Below are 27,796 nucleotides of genomic sequence, written 5' to 3'. Positions count from 1 at the left end.
CAAAATGCCACGTCTTCTGAACCTGCTTGTCAAATGATAATGCAGTTTTGACAATCACTGTATAATCTCTGCCGATTGTTATTGTACCAGATCACAGATGGATACTGTTATTTGATAATATTATTTATTTTTACTACTGATGAGGGTATTGATTCTGTACAGGATAAAACTACATTGAATGCTTGGCCATACCCCAAATATGCCCTCTCTGTTTCCAATGGTTGTCCCAAATGTATCAACATCTAGGATGGTGGCTTATTCCCTCGATCCCAACCATTATTGTCACTGGGAGTACAACGAACATGTTTCATATTGGCACCTCGATATCCTTTCATCAGTTTCTCATCTTGTCTTATGCTCCTGTATAAGTCAATCTCGTCATATCAAATTTTCCCTTTGTGATAATAGTTCCAGCGCTTGTGACTTTATCGTATTCGACCTGGCTTTGGCGAATTCAGTCGTTGAAACAGACTTTAAAGGCTAACACTCTAGGAGCACATATTTCCCTTCATTCTGCCCTATTTATCGATTTCCCAAAACATGTATATTGAGTTGATAAATTTTCACTTGTTCGATCGATTTTCGGGTTTGTTAAGTCGATATTTGTTGAGTTTGAGCTTCTAATTTTACTTCAAGTTAAAAAATATAAGAAATAATTAATTGCATCCCGAAAAAAATCCGTGGCACTATATCCATATGGAATGAAGTACTGATTGCTCATGACCCAAAGACAAAATAAATTATTTTATGTTATTTTTTGTGTTAATTAGACTTGTGTATACACGATTAAACACCAATTATTGGTCAAATGATGAATGTCATTTATGCTCTGTCGGCGGTGGAGCATCTCTAAGTTTGGAATATAGAAAAAAAACCCATTTGTTTTGATTTATTAAAACTTTTTTTTATCCTGTTTAACCACTTGGTAAAATATTCACCATAACTGAACATGCAATATTTTAAAACAAAAAATAAAGAGAACATGCATTGTATTTGAATGTTTATTAAACAATAGGTGATCAAGGACTTACGAAAATAAACTCTTTCGTTCCTTATTTTATAAAAGTCACACGGTAGAAATGGAAACAGTACAGGCTAATGTGTGGTTCTCCACATGGTTGGACCACCGTTAATTGTTTTAATTCTACTCTATTATCGTATCACACTCTCGTAGCACAATATTACATATTTGACAAAGTGATTTTGTGAACTATTATATGTCACCATGTGATACAGTGTTTCTACGATTTTATACTTAAAAAATAGATATAAAGAAAACCATTTAATCATGTTCAAGTTTGTTTTTTGTTGTTTTTTTTATACACGGTTATAACAAAATAATTTTGGTCGTGATAAACAAATTCTACAAAGATCGCATAAAATGGTAAGCCAAGTTACTTATTATTCTATTAATTCCGATATCGGAATTAAATTTTCCGAGTTCGGAATTAAAATACTGATATCGGAAATTAATCTCCGATATCGGGAATTTTAATTCCAATATCGGGAATTCTAATTCCAAAATCGAAAATTCTAATTCTGTTATCGGAAATTCAATTGCCGATAACAGAAATTCTCTCTAATTCTGCTGCACTAACTACTCCCTGCGTTACTTGCATGGTAGAATAACTTGAATTTTCGATATCGGATATATATCGGATATACAATTTCTGACATTGGAATTTGTTTTCTAATTTCCGATATCAGAATTCGAATTTCCGATATCAGAATTAGAATTTCCGATATCAGAATTAAAAATAATTTCCTATATCAGAAATAGAATTTCCGATATGGAAAACAGAATTTCCGATATGGGAAATTCAATTTTCGATATCTGCAATAGAATTTCCGATATCGGGAAATAGAAATTCGGAACAAAAAGTAACGATATCGGGAAATAGAAATTCGGAACATTATATATGTGGAAATGAAGTAAAAATTGTTAAGTGATGAGTGGATTAATTTATCAAGTAAAAACTCGTAATAGTCGACGAGTTACTGATAGGCATCGAGTGAGAGTTCCAGATACAAGGTGAGATACCCTGCGACTGAATACAAATTTCCCATGGAGATATGTTTTGTTGCTTTATACTCAGAAGACAGTCCAGTCTCCCCCAGGAAAAGCACACAATTTGCGTTTTCCGATCTGTTTGAGTTCATTTTTACGGCACTGGTTGTCGATAAACAATAGAATGTCAGAAATCATTCACTTTGTGGTTGATTAAGCCAACTGCTAAATTGCATAGAGAAACTATCACCATTGCTTCAGGAGGCCTGTAGTACTATCAAAACACAGTGTCACACACTTACTCACGAAAGACTGGGACTCGATTGCTATACAAGACATTGCTACAATACAATATTTTGATATGTTTAACTTTTGACATTGACATGTTTATAAGCTCTCAACAGTTTAATAAATAGATTGTTGCTATGTTTTGCGAAGACAACTTTTTGTTAACATTTAGAACACCATACTTAAACGCTTCTCCTTATGGTTCTATTGATTTCGTGATTGATGTAGTATCACAACCAAGGACTTCGAACTGTAACCGGAACAGTGTTACATATATACCACACTGAGTGCCGATTGACTGTTGACAGTCGCCATTTTCATTGTCCATACACGAATAACAGGTATCACATTTGTTAAAATTATGTTGCCATAAATTTCTGTCAGTTTGTTGTGGTTTCTGTGGTTTCGGATTTCGTTGCTGTTGTTTCCTGCACGTCTGCATTCCGTGGTATTGGGTCTGGCACCTGAGCTGTCTTTGGTGTTAATTCTGGCACTACAACCTGTGGAAGGGGTTTATCGAATCCATCCTTTCCTTCCAAGAAGAAGGTTTCTATTGTTCCTTTGCCCTAAAATTAAACATACGCATTCATAAAGAAAAGTGGTACGTTGGAATTTCACATATGAAAAAATTAAATGGACCTAACAGAATAATGTGCCAAAAATAAAGAACATTATTCGTCATTAACTATATTAAACAAGATTTGCCGATATAAGACTCAGGTGTACAAGACAAGACAATCTTGGGAAGATTTTAATGATTAGACTGAATTTCCTAAAGATATTTCACGAGACGAACCTTGTTTTAAGCATGATCTAGAATTCCTGATAGAATTATAGCAAGTAAAACGGGGAAACACCAGCTACTTTGATTTTCTATAGCACACCTATGCTATAACATGAAAATATAAGGCTATTCAGCGAGATTACTACCTTCATTGTAACTGGGCCTCTCAGCTTTAGATGGAATCCCCCAAGGTGTCGTAACAGTATGTTTGTTTCCGGGCTAACATGTATCTTCAATGCTGAAAACATAACATTTGTAATGTGATTTTGTCAGAAATACGATTTCAAGGAAAAAACAGCAACGACATTTTATAATAGTAATACTGATACTGATAGAGTATTATTAACAATCACCCACATGAGGTAAACGTACGGTGGCTGATTTGTGCCATTTCGTCTTTTCGTCTTTTTGCCCCGAAAAGACGAGAATTAAGAAACCTTAATTTTCGTCTTTTCGTCTTTTCGCCCCGAAAAGACGAATTCGCCCCGAAAAGACGAAATTTAACAAATTTAAATTTCGTCTTTTCGCGGCGAAAAGACGAAAAGACGAAAAGTCAAACACGAAAAGACGAAAGTGATACACGCTAATTAGCGACTTTGATTCTCGTCTTTTCGCCTTCAAAATTCTCGTCTTTTCGTCTTTTCGTCTTTTCGCCCCGAAAAGACGAAATTTAACAAACCTTAATTTTCGTCTTTTCGCCCCGAAAAGACGAAAATTAACAAACCTTAATTTTTCGTCTTTTCGTCTTTTCGCCCCGAAAAGACGAAATTTAACAAACCTTAATTTTCGTCTTTTCGTCTTTTCGCCCCGAAAAGACGAAAATTAACAAACCTTAAATTTCGTCTTTTCGTCTTTTCGCCCCGAAAAGACGAAAATTAACAAACCTTAATTTTCTTTTCGTCTTTTCGTCTTTTCGCCTTCCGGTCCGGTGTGGAAGTCATTTTGAAATCTTTTTATCTTAATATTGACTTAATTGTTCAATATGGAAGCATCAAAGTAGTTTATGATAACAATCGATTTATTAAATTGATAGTATTACAAGTATCTTCATCAATAACTAAGATTAGAAGTTTTAAAACAGAAGTCAACATGTTTGTTTACAGCAGTTACGTAGATTTCTCACACGTGGCATATGCCACGTGCCACTAACAGATTCATCATTCCGCAAATCCTTTAGCGTGATTGATACATTTTTTAAAATTCATTAATCTTATTTTTTTCTGTTCTAATCGCCCTCTTTAGCAATTACGCTTATCAATACATTGCCGTGTATTTGTAAGGACAATAATGAAGATTCTAAACATAGCACTTACAGGAGTTGCCTCCCCTACACAACTTGAAAAAAAATGTTGTCGGCGGGGTATTATTTGAAAGCGTTTGAACCACGGATAAACTTGTTAACAAAATAATTTATGAAAGACAACTCGTGAAGACTTTGAGTTTAAAGGAAGGACTTGTACCAAGAAATTGTTCAAATACAGTTAATTATATCAGTCAATCAGTAGGCACAATGTACTGTGTATTATATGAAAAGACATTTTGACTACATACATGACATGGTTTTCATCATAATTGTACATTAGAAATTACATTATAATCTCCGTCGTATATGAAAGATGACAAAGTATATCTGTAATTTGTATTTTGTCGGGGCGAAAAGACGAAAAGACGAAATTTAAGGTTTGTTAATTTTCGTCTTTTCGCCCCGAAAAGACGAAATTTAAGGTTTGTTAATTTTCGTCTTTTCGGGGCGAAAAGACGAAAAGACGAAAAGACGAGATTTTTGAAGGCGAAAAGACGAAAATTAATGGCGCTAATTAGCGTGCTTCACTTTCGTCTTTTCGTGTTTGACTTTTCGTCTTTTCGTCTTTTCGCCGCGAAAAGACGAAATTTAAATTTGTTAATTTTCGTCTTTTCGGGGCGAAAAGACGAAAAGACGAGAATTAAGATATTTAATTTTCGTCTTTTCGCCAGACGAAATGGCATAAATCAGCCACCGTATAAACGCCAATCTATACCAAACTAATTTACGACTATAAAATCATGATGAGAGAACATGCCTTTGTGTCAATATTGGTAGTCTCTTGTGTCTATCGCCGAAAATGTTATTTTCTGTATATACCATGATGACAGAGGATCAAAACACGAGATGGAATTGAATTCAGACTTGAGACTATTTGAGCTATTTAGGGTAAATGGGCATCCTCATTAGATTTTCAAAACAGCTGAGATAATAGATAATATTAAGATATCAAACTGTTTGAAATACAGGTGGACATAGACACATGTCCTATATTGTTCGGCCTTGACCTACCAAGTCCCGTCGATTCCATCCGAGATGCATAGTTGACGGTATCACCGAACAGACAGTACCTTGGCATTTTTAATCCTACAACACCGGCCGCCACAGGACCTGACACGAGAGAGATTAATTGAATAATAAAAAAGCCAATAATTTGAAAATTAAAAAAATATATATATATATTTAAAAAAAAAAACTAAAAAAAAAAAAAACACAAAAAAAAACACCACCGCTGCATCCAAACATCTTTACATAATGTAAATTTTTTACCTCGATTATCTGTGTATTCACATATAATATATACAACTTCATTAATACTGCAATTTTATTCAGGAAACTAAAAACAAAAGTATCCATCCACTAACTACCAAATACCATCAACAATATTGATAAGATAACAATTTTGAATGAATTTTCATCAGAATAGAAATAAAAAAGTACGTTTATGAAACTGTAAAACGCGGCAGAAATAAAACAAACAATCTGAAGTCTATACCTGAGTGAATGCCTATACGGAGTTGCAGTTGTTTGTCAGGCCGATGCCTTATTGTGAAGGTGGTGACCGCATTAAGAAGTTCCAGGGCCAGACTGGCTATCTCTCCGGCATGTCGGTTACCATTTCTGGTGGGTAGTCCAGACACAACCATGTAGGCATCGCCTATAGTCTCAACCTACGAGATATCAAGCGCATATCAAACAACCATGTAGGCGTTCCCTATAGTCTCAACCTACGAGATATCAAGCGCATATCAAACAACCATGTAAGCGTAGTAATCTCGCTGAATAGCCCTTATATTTTCATGTCTCAATAGCATTAGGTGTGCTATAGAAAATCAAAGTAGCTGGTGTTTCCCCGTTTTACTTGCTATAATTCTATCAGGAATTCTAGGATCATGCTTAAAACAAGGTTCGTCTTTCGTGAAATATCTTTAGGAAATTCCAGTCTAATCATTAAAATCTTCTCAAGATTTGTCTTGTCTTGTACACCTGAGTCTTATATCACTCGGCAAATCTTGTTTTAATATAGTTAATGACGAATAATGTTCTTTATTTTGGCACATTTATTCTGTTAGGTCCATTTAATTTTTTTTCATATGGTGAAATTCCAACGTACCACTTTTCTTTATGAATGCGTATGTTTAATTTTAGGGCCCAAAGGAACAATAGAAAACCTTCTTCTTGGAAGGAAAGGATGGATTCGATAAACCCCTTCCACAGGTTGTAGTGCCAGATTAACACCAAATGACAGCTCAGGTGCCAGACCCAATACCACGGAATGCAGACGTGCAGGAAACAACAGCAACGAAATCCGAAACCACAGAAACCACAACAAACTGACAGAAATTTAGTATCGGCAACATAATTTTAACAAATGTGATACCTGTTATTCGTGTATGGACAATGAAAATGGCGACTGTCAACAGTCAATCGGCACTCAGTGTGGTATATATGTAACACTGTTCCGGTTTACAGTTCGAAGTCCTTGGTTGTGATACTACATCAATCACGAAATCAATAGAACCATAAGGAGAAGCGTTTAAGTAAGGTGTTCTAAATGTTAACAAAAAGTTGTCTTCGCAAAACATAGCAACAATCTATTTATTAAACTGTTGAGAGCTTATAAAACATGGTCAATGTCAAAAGTTAAACATATCAAAATATTGTATTGTGAGCAATGTCTTGTATAGCAATCGAGTCCCAGTCTTTCGTGAGTAAGTGTGTGACACTGTGTTTTGATAGTACTACAGGCCTCCTGAAGCAATGGTGATAGTTTCTCTATGCAATTTAGCAGTTGGCTTAATCAACCACAAAGTGAATGATTTTCTGACATTCTATTGTTTTATCGACAACCAGTGCCGTAAAAATGAACTCAAACAGATCGGGAAAACGCAAATTGGTGTGCTTTTCCTGGGGGAGACTGACTGTCTTCTGAGTATAAAGCAACAAAACATATCTCCATGGGAAATTTGTATTCAGTCGCAGGGTATCTCACCTTGTATCTGGAACTCTCACTCGATGTTCCTATCAGTAACTCGTCGACTATTACGAGTTTTTTACTTGATATAAATTAAATCCACTCATCACTTAACAATTTTTACTTACATTTCCACATATATGACAATCGTCAATGTTCCGAAAATTTCTATTTCCCGATATCGGAAATTCTATTGCAGATATCGAAAATTGAATTTCCCATATCGGAAATTCTGTTTTCCATATCGGAAATTCTATTTCTGATATAGGAAATTATTTTTAATTCTGATATCGGAAATTCTAATTCTGATATCGGAAATTCGAATTCTGATATCGGAAATTAGAAAACAAATTCCAATGTCAGAAATTGTATATCCGATATATATCCGATATCGAAAATTCAAGTTATTCTACCATGCAAGTAACGCAGGGAGTAGTTAGTGCAGCAGAATTAGAGAGAATTTCTGTTATCGGCAATTGAATTTCCGATAACAGAATTAGAATTTTCGATTTTGGAATTAGAATTCCCGATATTGGAATTAAAATTCCCGATATCGGAGATTAATTTCCGATATCAGTATTTTAATTCCGAACTCGGAAAATTTAATTCCGATATCGGAATTAATACGAATAAATAAGTAACTTGGCTTACCATTTTATGCGATCTTTGTAGAATTTGTTTATCACGACCAAAATTATTTTGTTATAACCGTGTAATAAAAAAAAACAACAAAAAACAAACTTGAACATGATTAAATGGTTTTTCTTTATATCTATTTTTTAAGTATAAAATCGTAGAAACACTGTATCACATGGTGACATATAATAGTTCACAAAATCACTTTGTCAAATATGTAATATTGTGCTACGAGAGTGTGATACGATAATAGATTAGAATTAAAAACAATTAACGGTGGTCCAACCATGTGGAGAACCACACATTAGCCTGTACTGTTTCCATTTCTACCGTGTGACTTTTTCTCATAAAATAAGGAACGAAAGAGTTTATTTTCGTAAGTCCATTGATCACCTATTGTTTAATAAACATTCAAATACAAAAGCATGTTTCTCTTTATTTTTTGTTTTAAAATATTGCATGTTCAGTTATGGTGAATATTTTACCAAGTGGTTAAACAGGATAAAAAAAAGTTTTAATAATCAAAACAAATGGTTTTTTTTTTCTATATTCCAAACTTAGAGATGCTCCACCGCCGACAGAGCATAAATGACATTCATCATTTGACCAATAATTGGTGTTTAATCGTGTATACACAAGTCTAATTAACACAAAAAATAACATAAAATAATTTATTTTGTCTTTGGGGTCATGAGCAATCAGTACTTCATTCCATATGGATATAGTGCCACGGATTTTTTTTTCGGGATGCAATTAAATTATTTCTTATATTTTTAACTTGAAGTAAAATTAGAAGCTCAAACTCAACAAATATCGACTTAACAAACCCGAAAAATCGATCGAACAAGTTGAAAATTTATCAACTCAATATACATGTTTTGGGAAATCGATAAATAGGGCAGAATGAAGGGAAATATGTGCTCCTAGAGTGTTAGCCTTAAAGTCTGTTTCAACGACTGAATTCGCCAAAGCCAGGTCGAATACGATAAAGTCACAAGCGCTGGAAACTATTATCACAAAGGGAAAATTTGATATGACGAGATTGACTTATACAGGAGCATAAGACAAGATGAGAAACTGATGAAAGGATATCGAGGTGCCAATATGAAACATGTTCGTTGTACTCCCAGTGACAATAATGGTTGGGATCGAGGGAATAAGCCACCATCCTAGATGTTGATACATTTGGGACAACCATTGGAAACAGAGAGGGCATATTTGGGTATGGCCAAGCATTCAATGTAGTTTTATCCTGTACAGAATCAATACCCTCATCAGTAGATAAAAATAAATAATATTATCAAATAACAGTATCCATCTGTGATCTGGTACAATAACAATCGGCAGAGATTATACAGTGATTGTCAAAACTGCATTATCATTTGACAAGCAGGTTCAGAATACGTGGCATTTGTTTGTAGATTTAGGACATAGGTTGTAGGGCATTGTTGGAACCCGATTTCATAAATTTTGACACTGTGTTACCGCTTTTTCACAGAAAATATTGAATAGTTTTTTTCACAAATTACAAATATATGGCTCCTTTGTCCCAAATTGAAATTATTTCAATTTGATTACGGCAGAAAAACCGAAGGGTTCTTTTTTCAACATGGCCGACGAAAACCAATATGGCAGAAATATTGGAATTTTGACGATTGGAAGTTTTTTTTCTTTCTATGTTCCCTATATCCACACAGTGGCCAAATATATTTGTATTGCCAATGCACAGTCACAGACCATGTTTTGAACATTGTTATTTCAATGTAACCACGCTCCTTGTGACGTCAACATCATTGAATTTGTAGGTAGTAAATGCATGCTAGTACCAATACCTGTATATCAAAGAATGACGTATGAACCAATACTTTAATATTAAAAAAAACTTACTGTAGGATTTACCACATACTTTAAATGAAGATAGAAAGAAGGAAAAGAGCTTAGCTTGACATACCGTGGATCATTCATGTTGGATGTCAATGTCTCTATTATTCCTTATTTTCAAAAACAACTGTATTTTTAGAAACATTGAAATTAAGACAATTAATATGACACTGGTATAGTAACTGATCGAATCAGTTTATGAAAATAAGTCGAAAAATAACACAAAATCGATATACTTTGGTTTACATATTTTGATTTCAACAGGTGAATACTGTTTGCATTACAAATCTTAACTGCAATCAGTGCAAGGTATATAAATATAACATTTGTCTACCAAACATTAAGTCCCACAGTGAATCAGTGACATAGACTGTAAACACATTCATTACTCAAAAGAAATGAAAAATATCAACAATGATACATGTCATAGTGAACAATCAGCTGCATCGATCATTGAATTGTGTGTAAAATTTATTCAATTTTAAGTTCAAATTACCAGTAAACCTAAAAGGAAAATTAATCAACGTTTTTTTTCAAATTGATATTGATTAAGTTCCAGTGAATTAACGATTTACACTCTCTACTAAAACATTTTTCTTATTGCAAATCAACATTTTATTGCATCCAAATGAATTATGCTAGCATAATGAAGAATGGTTTAGAAATTCCTCTTAAAATCACAATAAAACCTTTAGAAAGATACTTTTGTAAAATATTAATAAGTTTAATTTAATGTAGAAATAGATACAACTTTTGAGTATATCTAGACATAACTGTATAGTAAAATGTTCTCTAAGATATGAAAAATGAATAAATAAAACAATGATATGAAATGGTATATGGTATTAAAGCTGAAAATAAAAAGGGTTCTCCTGAATCAGGAACTCATTATATCATAATCTTTCAGAAAGATATAGAAATTTGAAATTAAAAACAAACTTTCTTTGAGCAAAAACAAACAAATAGAAAAGACTAGCCATCTATTAGTTACACCTTACTGTGTACATAAAACATATTCAAACTCATGATCAATTTGCTTTACATATTCAATATAAAACACGGACTTTAATTAATTTTCTATATATATATACTGGTACATTATAACTGTACTGCTTGGCCACATAAAACAAATTTCCCTCTACTGCTAATAAAAACATCTAAAAAGGTTAATCTGACAACACTGTTTATATCGTGTTAGTAAGGTGTACACTACGCACAAAAAATTGGCCCCTTTCCATGTGCAAAATTATTAAAAGTATCCATTGAAAATTTACTAAACTACTTAAACATAATACTTAAAGGTAAATATTTATAAACTACATCAAACTATCTAAAGCCTGAATATGACACATAGAAAAATATAACCTAGTATTTCACATAGGTTAAAAGATATTAAAAAAGTAACTTTTTACCATTTTTAGAGTACATAGTGTACAGTGTATTCCTATTTCACAAACCTTTTAACTTCCATTCAAGATAACAGATTTATAAAATTGGAAATGTTTATCTCAACTAGGTTTAGAGAAGAATAACATTTTTCGTCTGGTTCTAAATCTTAAGATTAGAATCTTAGAAATAAAATAAAATAATGAAAATGATATTTTTAAAGATCTGATTTGTTGTTTAATCAGTGCATCAGAAATTAATACTTTATTTTTCTTCTTCAACCATTCTTACACACTCCTTTTCACCAATTCTCCTAGACTTTCACTCCTTAACACAAATGGTGAATACTGTAACGGTTCCTGGATTTACGTGTTTAACTTTCACTATATTTTTATATGATGACTTTCCAGGACAAATTAGGATAGAGTAGGAATTTAGAAGAGTGTGAACTCTCTGTTGGTAAGGCTCATCTCATTAACAAATCTACAAAGGAAACAAAATCATATTATATGGGTGAAAATACAAAAAAAAAAGGTAAAAGAAAATTCTAATTCATTTTAGTTAGCAGAAGTGAGGACAGAAAACATCACATTTTTTAAAAGGTTTATCATTACAAGAACAGCAATACAATGGTCATTTGCAGGAGGTTGTTTCTTTGAAGTAGAAGCTGGCTACGAAGCAACATCAAAAGGTATAAGAATACACAAGCCATTGAGAAATTTTAAAAGATAAATGATCATCTGCAGTGGATTGGCATGACACCGGTTTGTCCTGGAACTTCGCTAATTCTACAAATTGAGTATTGAGGCCCATATACCTCCAATCTTTGTCTAAAGTTAGAATAAGATTGATGCTATTGTCACTTATTACATATTTCTGGAGATTTCTTGATAAATCTCACAACAGGTAAAAAATAAAGATACCGATAATCAAGGTATTCACATTATATGCACATGTGTTAGATTTTATATTAAAACTAGCAATATTGGAGTCTAACTATACAGACCTTGTCATCTCACTATTAACCGAGACATTTCTCTTTACATAAGTCCATGGCTGTCGTTCTCTGAGGGGCTCATCAGTTCTCCACCAACCCAACTGTGAGGAGGTGGTCAGTGGGATACGATATAATTCTATAGGCTCTACAATATAAAACATATGTAAGACTCAACAAACAGAAAATTTGAGAAGTGTTCGTTTCAATCTATTATCACACTGACCTTGCTGTTTGGTTCATAAAATAGATCTCATTGGTCTAAGATAAGCATACTACATTATATATTGCCTATAAACATTTCGACAAAGTCACAACAAAAATGGATACCGGTATGCCTTGGGTTATCCAGAAAGAATAACAAGGTAGATATTCCAGGGGTTACTATCACAGTTTTTTTTTAAATTATTATTTGTGATATTGCCACATTCTTTATTATTTATTTGAACATATCATATCTTATATTGCCATTTATTTACATATTACATATTAGATACTGTATTTATATGTTGAATGTTAATATGTTAATTCAAACTTTGTTGATTTGTTATCAAAGTGGGTGACTTGATCTGTTGAATGGAGAATAACGGTGCACAGTGATTGACTGTACAGCTTTGAAGTTGGGAGACACGTGCACCCTCTGTGTAATTTTCAAAATTAGTCTCTGTACTGGGACCCTACCAGTAGTCGTGAAGGAACAGTAGTCACGATTTGAGTAAAATTAAATTGTTTGCATCTCATGAAACACATTATTCCACATAAACAAAACAACGCCATCATGAAATATTCGTCAGCAGCTCCAGACATTCGGAAATCTGGACGCACTGGGTCCCAGTATGTTTTTTCTCCCGAAATGCATTTAGTTTTGCTATGGTATAGTCAAAGGGTGGACAATACGACATTGATGGTATAACATTTGGAGTATCGAGGATACGTATAATAGTGTTGTATGAGCATAACATACTCGTAACAAAAGTGGTCTCCTGTTTTGAAGATATCTGTTTAAATATCTATTGTACATGTACTTGTTCTACTTCTACTTCATAATGACCACCTTCAACAGGATGAAGATTATGCCATTAGTGGATGTGCTAAATACCAAGGATTAAGTTTAAGACAGATTTAAAAAATGAAATTAATGGTAGGTTTGTGAGGGCTGTTTTGAAAGCTTCGAGTTTGGTGATTTTACAAATATCGCCAAGTTGAACTTCAGGAGAAACATAAAGCTATGTCTGCATTCACTATTAGACATTTAGAATTATATGAATTTAATATGATGCCTATTGGACATGTCAATGCTCTGGCAACATACCAGAGATTGATGGAGGAGTGCATTGGAGAGTTGAACACCATTATCTGTTTTGTTTACATTGTTGACATCATGTGTGTTCTCCGAGACATTTGAGGAGCATACGGAGAGATTACAACAGGTTTTTGAGAGGATCAGGTGCCACAATTTGAAGCTGGCTCCACAGAAGTGATTCTACTTTAAGAAGAAGGTGAAGTTTCTTGGGTTTGTGGTTTCGAAGGATTGGACTGAGGCAGACCCAGATAAAGTACAGAAGATTGTTAATTGGCCCAAACCAACTCGTCCGGATGATGTCAGAAATTTACTGGGGTTCTGTGGTTACTACCGTAAGTTTGTGGAAGGCTTCTCAGGTTCGTGAAACCACTTTACTTAACGAGTTGTTACCTCCTACAAAGAAGAAAGGACACTCCAAGAAGGACAACGCTGGTTTACCAACGTGGAAATGGGGTAAGGAGCAGGAAACAGCCTTTCAGACTCTGAAGAGTATTTCGTCATCACCACATGGTCTCGGATACCATTATATGATTCACCCTTTGAGGGACACGCAGATGCCAGCGGGCATGGTCTTGGAGCGATTATGTACCAGCAACAGAACGGTAAACCACGTTTCATCTCATATACCAGTCGAGGGTTGACGAAATAAGAGAGAAATTATCCAGCACACAAGTTGGAATTTATTGCTTGAAAGTGAGCTGTGACAGACAAGTTTACAGATTACCTGTACAGGAGAAACTTTACGGTTACGACAGATAATAACCCATTGACCTACGTTTAGACCACTGCTAAGTTGTCTGCGACTGGACAAGCCAGGAAAAACCAACACGGGTGTAGATGTCATGTCTAGATTACCTTCCAGTATGGAGTCAGACAATCATCCAACTACATATGGGAGTGCTATCTCGTTTAACTCGGTGAAGGCATAACCATTGTCTTGGATTGAGACCGTGTCGATGCAGCTAGTACTCGATGACAACTCTTATGATTCTGGTCAGGATCTGCTAGATATGTCTGTCAGAGACTGGAGAAAAGCTCAAGGTAGAATCCTGTACTACGCCATATGATGTCCTGCGTTTTCAGTCATTTGAAACTTGACAAGAGACATTTATTTTGCGTTACTTCGATCGTTTGAGGGTTGCGGGAGGTATTTTGTATCGGGATGTGACTGAAGATGGTGCTACAAGAAAACAGGTGGTGTTACCGCCTGCGTATCGGAAACACGCACCATATGACCTTCACAACTCCGTTGGACACCCTGGACGTGACAGGACATTGTCATGGGCTCAGAAACTATTTATATATTATTTTGTCCAAAACGAACATAACTACTATTCTTAATATCTACCGTACCGTCAAATTCACAATTTACAGACTTGCCTTATAAATTCCCTTCAGAAAGACATTCATATGTATTATGTAAAAAAATAATGCCTCGATGAGAATTTGATAATTTAAGTGGTTCAGTTGTATTGCCTAGTAGTTTAGCGATATCGAACAAGTACGATAAAATGCAAACAAACGTTTTATACCGGTTTGCATAATCATTACTTTGCTCCCTTCGTAGTAATAGGCACCAATTGTAGCTCTAAAGACGACCATTTTCTGTCTAAAAGTCTTTTGAGCTACAATATTGCAGCTAGCTCCTATGCCAGCTCCTATGCCAGCTCCTAGAAGATCAACTAGAGTACGGCACCCTCCTGTGTGGCAGCAGTCTGGAGAGTCTCAACTGACTGGATGTCATGCGCAGAGTATTTACATGGACTTGTAGACCAAGGGATACTCTTGCAGGATCGGGCATCTGACGCACTTGGGAATGTTGTGTATGGGGATGGTTTGTCTTAAATTTTTGTGGGTTTTTTTGTTGTTTTTGTTTTTATATTTAGCTTTTATTGAAACTTGTGTTGTAGAACATTTTCATGGCAGTATTGTCATGTTGATATTTGGAGTATTCATTTTAGATTTTAAACTTCAACATGTGTTTGTATTTCTTGCTATATATCAAATACATATCAAAAGACAAGGACGTCTTTTTCAAACATGGGGGAGTATGTAATAGGGTCATATTTTATGGTAATTTGTCACTAATTTATGTAATAAATAAACGTGGTATGAAAGTGTATTTGAAAGATGTTTTGATATTAACATATGTATAATTTGTAGTTTATAGTAATATCAATTTGTATCTGTGCCGTGCCTTGTTTTACCTGCGTGCATAATATATCGTATATATATTCGCAAGCACTGTCTATATGTGTATGTACGTATATGTTTGCATACCCATTAGTAGTGTTCACTGACGGACTTTTGTCATGGACAATGAGGAAGTTGTTTGATTGGTTGGTAGTTCCAGTTATACGTATTAAGTATGTATCTTTTTGTATTTTGGGAGATTTGAGTTTCATCCCTGTTCAGTGTTGGATGTTTTCTTGTGATCAATCCAGAAATTATCTTGGTTAATATATTCTCCAAGTATGAAAATGGTTTGAACGTGATTATTATAATTTGGTATATTTTAAAAATATGAAATAAATATGGATAAATTTACATGTATTGTATACATGTGATCTGATTGTAATTGTAAAGTATGTAAAATGTATAAGTTAGATATCTGAAATGAAGTAAGGACTGTGTGTTCTTTTCTATTGCAGTTCAATCTGTGGCTATATGATTGGGTGTTTCGTGCATGAATATAGAATATGGAGTAGACATTGTAGTCTACATTTTAATACACTTATATACATAATAATTGTAAGTGTGTGCTTTTACTTTTATTTATTTCTGCAATAATAAGTTTTCAGTAATGTGTGAAATGTAAAGTGTTACTTGCACATGATTCGATGTTGAATGAATGATGTTTGTTTAAAAATTGAATATTCAGATTGGTTTTTTTTTATATATATATTTTCACATATTGTTTTAAAATGGAATCAACATTTGAATCTGAACCCAGCGGGTATGTTGTTTTTCAACAAATTCCACCTGCTATATTAATTTTTTTTCCATTAAATGCATAATTTTTACAAGTTGTTTTTGGATGAATGATAATGCTACCTACATACATTACTGCTTAGCCTAATTAATTATTAAAAAAATGATGTTCGCTCAATTGACACCATTTGTAAGCTGAGACTAGCTTGTGGAATTGTGGAAATGGAACAGGAGATATATATACAAATTGTTACTTATCCTCGTAATATTGAAGATACTGACACATATATAAGTACCAGATACCGATAAAATAAATTCACAGGTTAAAAGGTTTCCATTGATTTAGAATATCACAGGGACTTACTGTCCATTCCTGTGAGTATCTTTTTTCAGATTTGTCAGAAAGATGGCTGAAATTTTGCTGGGTTGGTTTTTCCAGTACACATTGAGTCTTGACTTGAAGGTGTTTAGAGATGGTGAAGACACCACTTCCTCTGGTAGAGAATTCCAGATGTTGATAACTCTGTTGCTGAAGAAGTGGCCCAATTTTCTCAGTCTTATAGAGTTTTCTGGAGTGCTCCCAAGTTGAATTTCATCCAATTTCATCAAATAGTGAGTCAACGTTCAGTACATATATCCAAATGATTTAGAATTTTATAAGTTTTGGATGATATCTGTCCGTTCTCTACCATATTGAAGTGTTGGGTAGACTCAGGCTCTTTAGGCGATCTTGGTGTGGAAGATGTTTTAAACACACGGTTGGTACCCTTTTTGTTGCTGTGTCTTTGTACGTTTTCAATGATGATCATGTCTTTGATCAGGTGTGATGAGGTATACTGGTTGTGTTGGCCATATTCTACAAATTAGACAAATAGGGATGTGTCAGTGCCAGGAACATGTGAAGGCTCACTATCATGAGAAAGGACCTAAAACATTAAAACCGATTGATTTTGTTGGCATGTTGTGCTTGGATCAAGTTGGTCTGAATTGAGAATTGCAGGTTTAGGTCACTCTGTTCACTCGTTAGTTCTTTTGTCGGACTCCTACTTTTTGTGCTGGTGCTTGCCGTGTGGTGCCATCTTGCCTGTATGAGTATAAACCATGGATTCTCTGAGCGCGAATGCTGACAACTATCCTGAGTATTGTATCACTTGGAGTGTGTTTAGGCTGGCATGAGCCTGGTCTTATTGTATCGGCATACACATTTGGTCTATGTTGCTGTACTGCAAGTTTTGTGTTTCACCATTAGAGTTGATTTTGGAGTATGTACTGTTCAGTAGGCCTACTGTACATCGTCGTTTGAATAGTGCATAATTTGCACATAGTATACAACAATAAAAACAAATATTCAAAATGACATATGCTTACCTTTTGGATTTCTGATGTGTTTTGTTCTCATTCTCGTGTGTTCAACATACGATCCCACTGGTCCAGGACCATACCCCAGACACTTGATTTATTGGAACGATTGATCGTCGTGGTGGATTCTTGTCTTGCAGTGGGGGGAGTGCAACAAAACCAAGTTGAGTTTTTGGCCCTTTGTAGGGTCGGCTTTAGCTCGCGCAGTCTCCCTCTCTTATGGTATTTTGATTAACCCAACTGGCTGAGTCCAAAGAATGCCATTGCTTAAATTTTTTTTTTCTGTATGTTTTAAACTTCGGGAAGACAAAACTAAAATGCCATTGGAACACTCACGGCTGTCTGCTAAGCTTGAGTTTGCTAGGCCACTTTTTTGTTTACATCCGGTCTAGAAACTAACATATTTTAATATATGATTGCAAAAATTAATAACGAAACGACCTTTATATGAAGCCAGTATAATTTGATTTTATTTTTATGCTCAAGAATTAAAATCAGTAAATAATTTTTTTTATAGTATATTAAATAGATATTTAGATGAGAAAAAACACAATCTAATACACAAAAAAGGTAATGAATAAAACGAATTGTTCCCATCAGTAATTTATTCCTAATGTTTGTACAATGCCCGCAAACGAAGTCTCGCATTTTCTCACAAGGAACGGGAATACTGTCGACATTTATTCTTGTCTTGTCGATGGTTGTTGGGAGTGCTTTCTAAATCCACTGTAATCTGCGTTAGTTTTCGGGATAAACAATCCCCCCTAAATACGACAGCGGAATGGCCGGATCCTTAGCATTTGACGAGTATGGCAGGCCATTTATCATTATCGCGCGTCAAGACAGAAAAACGAGACTGACTGGAATTGAGGCCCACAAGGTAAACAAAACAGCATGACAATCACGTTTATCTCTATATTATAGATTTAACATATTTTTTTATAACAGAATGCGATAAACTCGTCGCAGAAAATGTATATGAAAATAATCGAGTTAATTGCACGGTATTGCAAGTATTCACAATACTACATAGTACCAAGGCTATATATTCGTAGATGGTTCTGGAACCGGTATCATAATTTCTACCGAGGTACATTCTCTAGAATATTCTCGCATTATAAACCCGCTGTGACTGTTGTTTGCCTATATATCTGTTGTTTCGTGTTCATATAATAGATTCATTTAGTTTATGTCTAGAATGCCAAAATTTGAGGCAAGTAAACCAATTTCCATGGTGTTTACTTAGACTTGTCATGTTTTGGGAATCAATGGTCACTGTATCAAAACGCATTTTTTTAGGCAAACGTGGCTTAGGGGTGGAACATGCAAGCCTCAGTGCAGAAAATTGGAAGTCGGGGTGGGGTTAGGTGCTGTACGTCGATGCCATGTGTTTTTAACATTAAACATGTTGGGGCACAACCCTGCTTATGGGGAAACAGTTACCCATCTAAGTAAAAACAAGTTACCGGATTTGAGGTAATCAATAAGTTAATCCAAATGAGGACATTCCTGTGTAAGAAAATGCATGAATTTGTTTTATTTTTTTTTTTTCATCAAAAAAAGGTGTAATAATTTTGACATGGCACCATAAGCTAACATAATTTAGTTCTTATTAGTCAAATGGGACAAACTTCATTGTCTCAGAAGTTACAAACTATAATAGAAGCAGGGAAAACCATGACATTTGTATACTGAATTTTCCTGATGGCTATAACACTGCAGTCAATGAATAGAATTTTATATTTTTCACCCACAGAAACATAGAGTCTTAGATCAGTTGTAAGGCTTTCTAAAAATTATGATGCCCTTTTTTGATAATAATTTTTGAAACAACATTGAGTTTTTTTTTCCACAGAATTCCTCAATTGGTTAACTTATTGATTACTCAAACAGGTTAAAGACAGGTTGGGCATATGTAGATTTATTGCTATCATAGGGATATATAACTATGATAGGCTATTTTATAAGCCATACAAAACTAGTGAAAAACATTTCTGGAGATAAAGATGCTTGCGCTCAAAATTGATGCCTGAAACTTTAAGAGAATGTGTATATGGTTCATTTGAACAGTATGCAACCACTATTCATTCGAAACAAATAGAGCAGTAGTTAATTATACCTTATAAAAAACGTCTTTAAATATGTTTGAATGATCGTTATAAACAACCACTACAAGTTTCAGGAGTTGGTTTTTGAGCGGAAGCATTTTAATCTTCAAAAATGTTGTTAACCATCAGTTTTGTATAGCTATATATCACTACAATAGCAATAAATTTACATGTCCCCAACATGAAAAGGCCCAGTATGTGGTACTAAAATACAAATAAAGATATTTATATTGATGGAACTTAAAACAAGGTTACAACATGTATACAAATGCCAAGAATTGCAATCCGTGTGTAATACCTAATATTAACCAATTAAGTTTCATTTCGCTGTTTTTGCTGTCTGGTGATAGTGTTCGTTCTACTAGACCATGTGATAATTTAGGACAGTATATGGGAAACCAACTTACAAGTTTGAACCCAGTGCTAAACCAGGTACATTAATACTATCTTAAAAAAAGCAATTTTATTAATTGATAATTTTATCCTAATTTTATGGTAATCTTTCTCTATTCATGGCGAACTTAACTATGCTATTCTCACATAAATTTTATATTTGATTTAATTCCTTATTTTCAGTCACATATTCTGGCTGCAAAAAACTGTGTGCTGAGCAGTATTGTGAAATCTTCTCTGGGTCCAAAGGGGTTAGATAAAATGATGGTTGGACCTGACGGGAGATGTGACAATCACAAATGATGGCGCTACCAATCTTAAAAAACAGATGGATGTGGGACCACCAGATAGCAAAGCTGATGGTTCAGCTGTCACAATCCCAAGATGATGAGATAGGAGATGGTACCACAGGGGTTGTAGGTAAGATTCTGACTCCTGCTTTGTCAGCATATAGTACGTGGTAGTAGTAGTTGGAGAGTTAACAGTACTTACTTTGTTTTGTTACTTTTGTAGTATTGTTCCCAAACTTCACTTTTGCGTCTCAGCTATATATCTAGATCATTACTCTGAGTGGAAGGAAGTGAGATTTTATAGTCATATATTTCTTTTATGTTTTGATTTCATTTATCATTGGTTCACACAATTAGGGGCCAAAAATTTAAATTTATGTTAAAAGACAAAACATAATTATGTTTTATAGCGCAGTCTTCACTGCATTGTTTAGTAATCTTTTGTAAGGTTGATGTTTGTGTACATTTCAGTGCTTGCTGGAGCATTACTTGAACATGCTGAAAAGTTGCTGGACAGAGGAATCCACCCTATTCGAATCGCAGATGGTTATGAAATGGCTGCCAAGGGTTGCTTTTGAACATCTTGGTACAATCAGTGAACAATTCAAGGCTGATCCTAAAATAAAGAGCCACTTATTCAATTGGCAATGACAACTCTTGGTTCAATAAATGTAAGCTTATAAATATTACAGGACTGGGAAGTGATTTTTTTTTCTTATTATTTTGTAAAGAAATTGTTGCTACTGGATTTTAAAGAGTTGTTGTTAAGGTAATGGTTAATGTTTTTCATGAAAAAATAATTTTTACATCGCATGAATAATGCATACCATTATTTTCCTACTTGAAGGGCTGCCTCCTCTATTATCAGGTCGCCCCCAGTTTGTTTGCTGAGAAAAAATATGTAATTTTTGTGACCAGATTGTCACGATTTGTCATTTGCAGGAAGCTAATGAAATACAGTGCTTTTACATCACTCTGATGACTTAACAGATATCCCAATCAGCTGCTAGTATATATACTCCAAATGTTACTATGCATTGGGCAGACTTAGGGACATCTTTGCCAAGTATTGTGCACATAAAAATCAGCTAGAGAGCCATGTTCCAAAACATGTCACTTGAATGTCCTCTACTACACGTGTAGAGGATGATGAGATGATGAACATAACTTGGCATCAACATTTTAATGATGTCTATTACAGGTTTTATGAATACCGTATTTCACCGCAAATAAGACCCCCCTCCCAGAGAAGAAATAAAGGTCAAAAGTGGTGGGGGGTCTTATTTGCGGACAATACCCGCCTGATAACATCGATCTATGAGGTCGCCATCTTGGATTTTTTTAATGTCCTGTCATTGGTTTGTAACAGTCGTATGACAGATGGGTAATAGCAAGATGTTCAAGTATTTATGATATATAATGGAAGACATATGAGTAAAATTAAATTCAAATGTTATGACAAAATTAAATTATTGAATACTAGGGCAGTTGTAACGTTAGTCTGAAAGGGAAAACGCATATTTTTGCAAGAGTCACGCGGACATTCACCAATGAATCACAAACGAAAGAAACAGCACCATAAGCAATGTAATTTTAATCCAGAAGTTTTAATAATCGTATAGTTTATTTAAAATTATTCAAATTCGGTGATTGGTTTACGATTCCACGAACTACATCTTCCGTCTTGAGTAAACACTGGGTGTGAATCACGATTCGCCGGTGAAGGCGGCCAGGAGAAGGGACGATCGCCCGTTCAGACTCAAGGCACTGATTTAAAATTCACTCTGCAAACGTTTTACCATATCAAATATCGATTCATAAACAGAAGAATTTACCGTACATTTGTCTCATGCGCAAAAAGATGAGCAATACGGATCGTGATTTAACTTCGAAGCGTTGCCGACGTGCACTGATGCAATTGTTTGTAACATCGTTATAGGCTTACGCACACATGTTGTAAGAAAATGGCGCCGCGGGTTGTAGCCATATCTTTCTATATTTTCACACCGGGTCGTGTTTGGGAATTTGATCGGTTATTGTTGATTTATTTCGACTGATAGGTTTGATAATATTTCAGATAGTCACATTCAGAGTTATTAACTGCGATTAATAACATCGGTTGCAAGTATTTTTGGTATCCTCGAGTAAAATACGAAACTTTGCGGCTAATCAGCATTTATACTGAGGCTGCGTTAAACAAAACATGGCGGCCTGAAACAGTAAAAGCATGGTTTCTCTCAAAGCTGATCAGTGAAGCTACAGGTACGGTTACAGATTCACAAATAAAAACATATTTGAATACTTGTAAATGCCCTTAATTAGATGTTTTAAGGTAATGATTGTATTGAGTTAGAATCCACGACTGCATGAAAACCGATTCTGCAATCAATGACGATAATATCTTTGCCGATTCATGTAAAAAATGAGACAAAGCCCGGTGTACAAAACACTAAGAACGTTGTTGACCCATGCCGATTATGAAGTGTTCAATATTGGAAACATATGATCAGCGTATTTTATTGAAAATAACCTCCAAATTAATATGAGCACTGTCCACAATTCGTGAGTTATTGATAATTAAAATTAAATCCTCCCGTGAATTAACTTGAATTAAATGACAAAAATAAACAAGCACACAAAGACAGTTGTTTACTACGGTGATTTTTTACCATGACCGATAAAACAAACAAAAAGAAAGTTTCGATACAAAGTTATTTTGGTGATATTTTTAATTACTCACATTGCTCAAATCCATCATCCAGTAATAACTGAAAATAGGTGGGGCGGTTTATTTGCAGGGACATTCCCCTAAGTCTGAAAATGTGTCAAAATAGGTGGGGGGTTTCTTATTTGCGGGAGGGGTCCTTATATTGGCGGTGGTGAAATACGGTACTTACTGTATATCTATGATAAAGGTTCCTAAATAACGGGAAGATTATCATTTCTAAGCATTTTATTGTGTGCTCTTGTAGATATTTCCCAACGCCACAAAAACGAATAATAGCGATCAAAAGCACCGTCCGCCATTTTGTGTACGCAGGTGGTAAACTAGAACGAGGGCTAGCATGGAATGCGCAAAAAAATCCTGTGAAAACGCAGACATATGGTAAACGCAATGTTTCATACTTCTGTTACATTTGTTTTTTTACGATTTCTTCATTGTTATGTACATTTCAATAGCTTACCTTGACTTCAATACCTAAATTGGTCTATAGTTAAGTATTCAGAAAAATTCGAAAAAAACTAAATAGCAAATGATGGACTATAGTCTGTTTCAGAAAGAAAAAGAACAACAAAAAATGGTCTCAAATAAATGGGCGCCCTCCTCTGGCCATTTACCCGCGCCTTGGCAACCCCTCATTGGAGGAAAATAGAAAATATGGGTAATATATTGAGTTGTGAATGGTATGTTCTAGTGACCACTCCTCATTATTTAGAACTTTATTTTGAGAAGTTCTCTTGGTGTATCGATATATAAAAATGTGTACATCATCAGAAAAACTTAATTCATACCCCAGAGTCAACAGATGCCACAGACAGATGGCAGAATTGCTGTAGATGCAATCTTGTCAGTGGCTGATTTGAAAAAGAAAGATTGTCAATTTTGAGCTGATCAAGGTAGAAGGAAAAGTTGGGTGGCAAGATGGAAGACACTATGCGTGCTGGTTAAAGGAGTCATTGTGGATAAAGATTTCAGTCATCCACAGATGCCAAAGGTATTACATAATTAAATCCTACTTGATATTTTTGAAACTTAATACTTTCCACTTTTGATACTATTGGATATAAATTGTTAGAAATGTGGAAAATATAGCACTTCATTTTCAGGGCATCCAGTTGATCCATGTCTTAAGCAGTTTCAGAAGTCGAATAACCATTTCTCGGAAACTCGAGGGTCAAAACACATTATAAAGATATCAATGTATGAAGGCATATGGATGACATGCCCTCCTCCTTCTGAAACCCTGCGATGAAAGATGATATATTTCTATGTTAATTTTATTAAATCCATATTTAATTATAAGATATTTGTCCTTTTGACTACTGGATGCCCCGAGTTTACTATAAGAAATAATTCAAGTTTTAATTTTTATCAAAGAATCATTATTAGGCCATTCCAATTTAGATTTCTTGTTCTTCGGATTTTGGGATTTTAAAATAGGAGCGAGCGAGCGAAATTTTTTTAATTCTAAAAATATTTTGAAAGCGGGAAAAATTGGAGTGAGCGAATATTTTCACAGTGTTTTTTTTTTATTAGACTTTTATGTTTATTTCTTGAAAATAACAATTACTATCAATAACAAGGTTTTTATGTGTATAAAATATGAGTTTTTGCCGTTTTCTTCAGTGTTTTCAACATTCATAACTGTATCAAAGATGTAAAAAAAAAAAAAGAAGTCTAATGTTAAGGTATTTGTGCAGCTATTGGAACATATGCTATTACACAAAAATGCTTTCAATGCATGGCATACATGTATTTCATTTTTAAGACAAATCTTTACAATTTTAACATTGTAACATTGAATTGCAATGTTTAATACCTAAAGGAAATAGTCAAGAAACGGGCTGGGTGGGGCTTGGGTTTGGTAGTTAACTTTTTGTCAATAATTTCAATAATTAATTCATTGCTGTTGACAGAGCTATTCAAGCAAAAACCAACAAACTAATAGAAACAATCAGGGAGTTAGCATTTAATGGAAAATATTTTAAACCAATATAACCTCATCATGACATGTACATTCTTTCTTAGTTGGCAAATAATATTTGTATGGAACTGACCATTTTTATTATTTATGATTTTCTCATGAAACGCAAACATACATATGACCTATTCAACACAAAAATGAAGGCAAAATGTATGTTATATTGTCGTTAGAAAGTAACACTAAGTTTGGACTCTCAGTAAATGTGTAATTTTACTACCGATGTTAATTTGATCGAATAGCAGGACGAATCGTCACCTAGCTAGCTGTTACTAAGTCATGCAGTCAAAACATGTTTGCAGATGCAAACTATGTGGGCCACGTGGTCAAAACTCACACATGGCCCAGGTCTTAAGATATAAGGCAAATGATGTGTTAATTTATTAGGCTAGAGATTGCCTTCAAATAATGGACATGCTTGATACCGTTTTTCGTTCGTAAGTCGGCCAGTCAAATCACCTGTCATGGTCGCCATTTTTAGAGTGAGATCGAACGCAAAGTCTTTTAAAAGAGTTGCAGACATTGGCAAAAAACAGGACTGAAATCGGGAACACGTCCTATTAAAAAGACAATTTAGAAAAACAGACCTTGATGAGCACAGCGAATTTCTGTTAAGAGAGTTTCAATCTCTTACACAGATCAGACACTGTGCTAGATAAAGCTGCCACTCTGAACCATGGTCCCACAGTGTACTGTATATCTGTGTGTCTCTTTGATATGGGTGGCTACAAAACATGTGTCTTTGTCCTTGTCTTTGTTAAAGCTTTGCATTTTTACATATATACTATAAATATATTGATATTTTTGTTTTTCTTCAGGAAAGTTACAGATGCAAAATTAGCCATTCTCACATGTCCATTTGAGCCCCCAAAAACCAAAGACAAAAACATGGGACTGGAAATTAAATCTGTAGAAGATTACCTAGAAGCTTCGATGAGTACGAAGTCAAGCAAAGTTTGACACCATGGTCAACAGGGTGTCAGTATCAAAATGACTCCAGAATTTTATTTACAATGTTTGAAAAACAAAGGAGCCTCCTTGAGTATTTGTAGAATATTTGTAGAGTGAATATTTGAAAGGTTTGATGTATTTCAAAATTTCTTTATGGTTTTATTCGAGGATATCTTAAAGGTAGGGTTCGCCCAATGAAATATAAAGGACTATGAAATTGAAAATTTAATCCTATACATAGATATAATCTTCAGATCATTTTCAATGCATACAGCGAACAATATGGGGTGGTCAGTTTGCCTAGCTTGACCAGGAAAAATACTCCTCTAAAAATAGAGCGAAGTCAAGCTTTACATAGAACATGACGTATTTTTTCCAAAACGAGGCCGCAGCAACAAACGGAAGCGTGCAACAAAATGTCAGATAGAAGTGACAGTCTTGCCACGGCATGTTTAGTTAAAAAACAACAACAACAAATCGAAGTGCGAGGGACTGTTTATACATATATCCAATAATCTAAAACACCTTCATGTTACTTACATACGCTCGCTAACTTTGTACACCAAATATACATGTAGTTAGTCTGCGGCTGTTTGTGCGCTGGCATATGTGTTGAAATTTAACTCGCCACGTGCAATGCCGTTACACGAGTGCCCCAACAGATCCGGCAAGTTCCGCTTGAGATGTGGCTTCTGTTTCTTCTATTGCTACATGCCATCTCTGAATTTATATTCTCTATATATATCCTAGGGTGCTACCGAATCCATTATAATTTCCTCCACTTTGTTGCCGATTCAGATAATATTTTTTTCATCGCACACACTTTCGTTCAGCCATTTTGTTTACTTTTAGTGCGTGACAATGCACGATGCGCCAAACTTCGACAACACAAATCCGTCGCAGCTTCATTTGCATATTATTTTGTCTGACGGACACCGTAATAAATCAAGGATTTCCTTCAATTTTGTATTCAAGACGCATTTGTTCAATTTCAAACACATAAAGAAATTAAAGTGAGATATTTTAATAACATGTTTTTTCATCTTTTCTTCCGCTTATCGCATTTCACCAAAAAATATTTATTTGGTTGGGCGAAACCTACCTTTAAGACTTTATTAATATGATAGTGACAAGTATTTTATCTAATTCTTGATTAAATGTTTTATAGGTAAAGGATGCGGGTGCTAACCTTGTAATTTGTCAGTGGGGATTTGATGACGAAGCCAACCATTTACTGCTGCAGAGAAAACTGCCAGCTGTACGTTGGGTTGGAGGTCCAGAGATCGAGGTATTATGGAGATATACTTTGTTTGAACTTTGTCTTAGGTTTTGATTACTTATTTTATATGGTGATTGTCACCAACTCTCTTAAGTTTTAACATATATGGCTTCAAATAGGATTTATTTGAAATTTTTCATTCTGTGTATGAATATACTTTGTGATAACAATGTCAACATGCTTCACTTTTCTCATATAGGTCTAGTTACTTCCTTGCTAAAATAA

General features: G+C 34.6%; 1 protein-coding gene and 2 pseudogenes across 1 annotated transcript; 1 reads left to right on the top strand and 2 right to left on the bottom strand.

The window, feature by feature from the left end:
- Nucleotides 1-1,898: 1,898 nt before the first annotated feature.
- LOC138312736 (atrial natriuretic peptide receptor 1-like) lies at nucleotides 1,899-6,121 on the bottom strand. Its single transcript, XM_069253506.1, has 4 exons — nucleotides 5,879-6,121; nucleotides 5,395-5,493; nucleotides 3,227-3,318; nucleotides 1,899-2,862 (listed from the first exon to the last, which is right to left on the bottom strand). Exons 1-4 carry the CDS (start codon nucleotides 6,027-6,029, stop codon nucleotides 2,677-2,679), a joined length of 528 nt encoding a protein of 175 aa, XP_069109607.1. The 5' UTR covers nucleotides 6,030-6,121; the 3' UTR covers nucleotides 1,899-2,676.
- Nucleotides 6,122-10,107: 3,986 nt separating this feature from the next.
- LOC138312735 (sperm microtubule inner protein 11-like) lies at nucleotides 10,108-18,111 on the bottom strand (annotated as a pseudogene).
- A 517-nt stretch (nucleotides 18,112-18,628) lies between these two features.
- Nucleotides 18,629-27,633, top strand: LOC138312733 (T-complex protein 1 subunit epsilon-like; annotated as a pseudogene).
- Nucleotides 27,634-27,796: the final 163 nt, after the last annotated feature.

Source organism: Argopecten irradians, unplaced genomic scaffold (genome assembly GCF_041381155.1).
Source record: "Argopecten irradians isolate NY unplaced genomic scaffold, Ai_NY scaffold_0451, whole genome shotgun sequence".
NCBI classification, from domain to species: domain Eukaryota; kingdom Metazoa; phylum Mollusca; class Bivalvia; order Pectinida; family Pectinidae; genus Argopecten; species Argopecten irradians.
The sequence above is the reverse complement of the archived record's forward strand: the minus strand, read 5'-3'. Positions and strand labels throughout refer to the sequence as shown.

Bases quoted from the DNA above. Each gene is read 5' to 3' on its own strand.
- LOC138312736 (XM_069253506.1), bottom strand. From the start codon at position 6,029: ATGGTTGTGTCTGGACTACCCACCAGAAATGGTAACCGACATGCCGGA. The intron at 5,494-5,878 runs GTATAGACTTCA...CTCTCGTGTCAG, and splicing joins CCGTATAGGCATTCACTCAG to GTCCTGTGGCGGCCGGTGTT. The intron at 3,319-5,394 runs GTAGGTCAAGGC...TTATGTTTTCAG, and splicing joins GATGGAATCGACGGGACTTG to CATTGAAGATACATGTTAGC.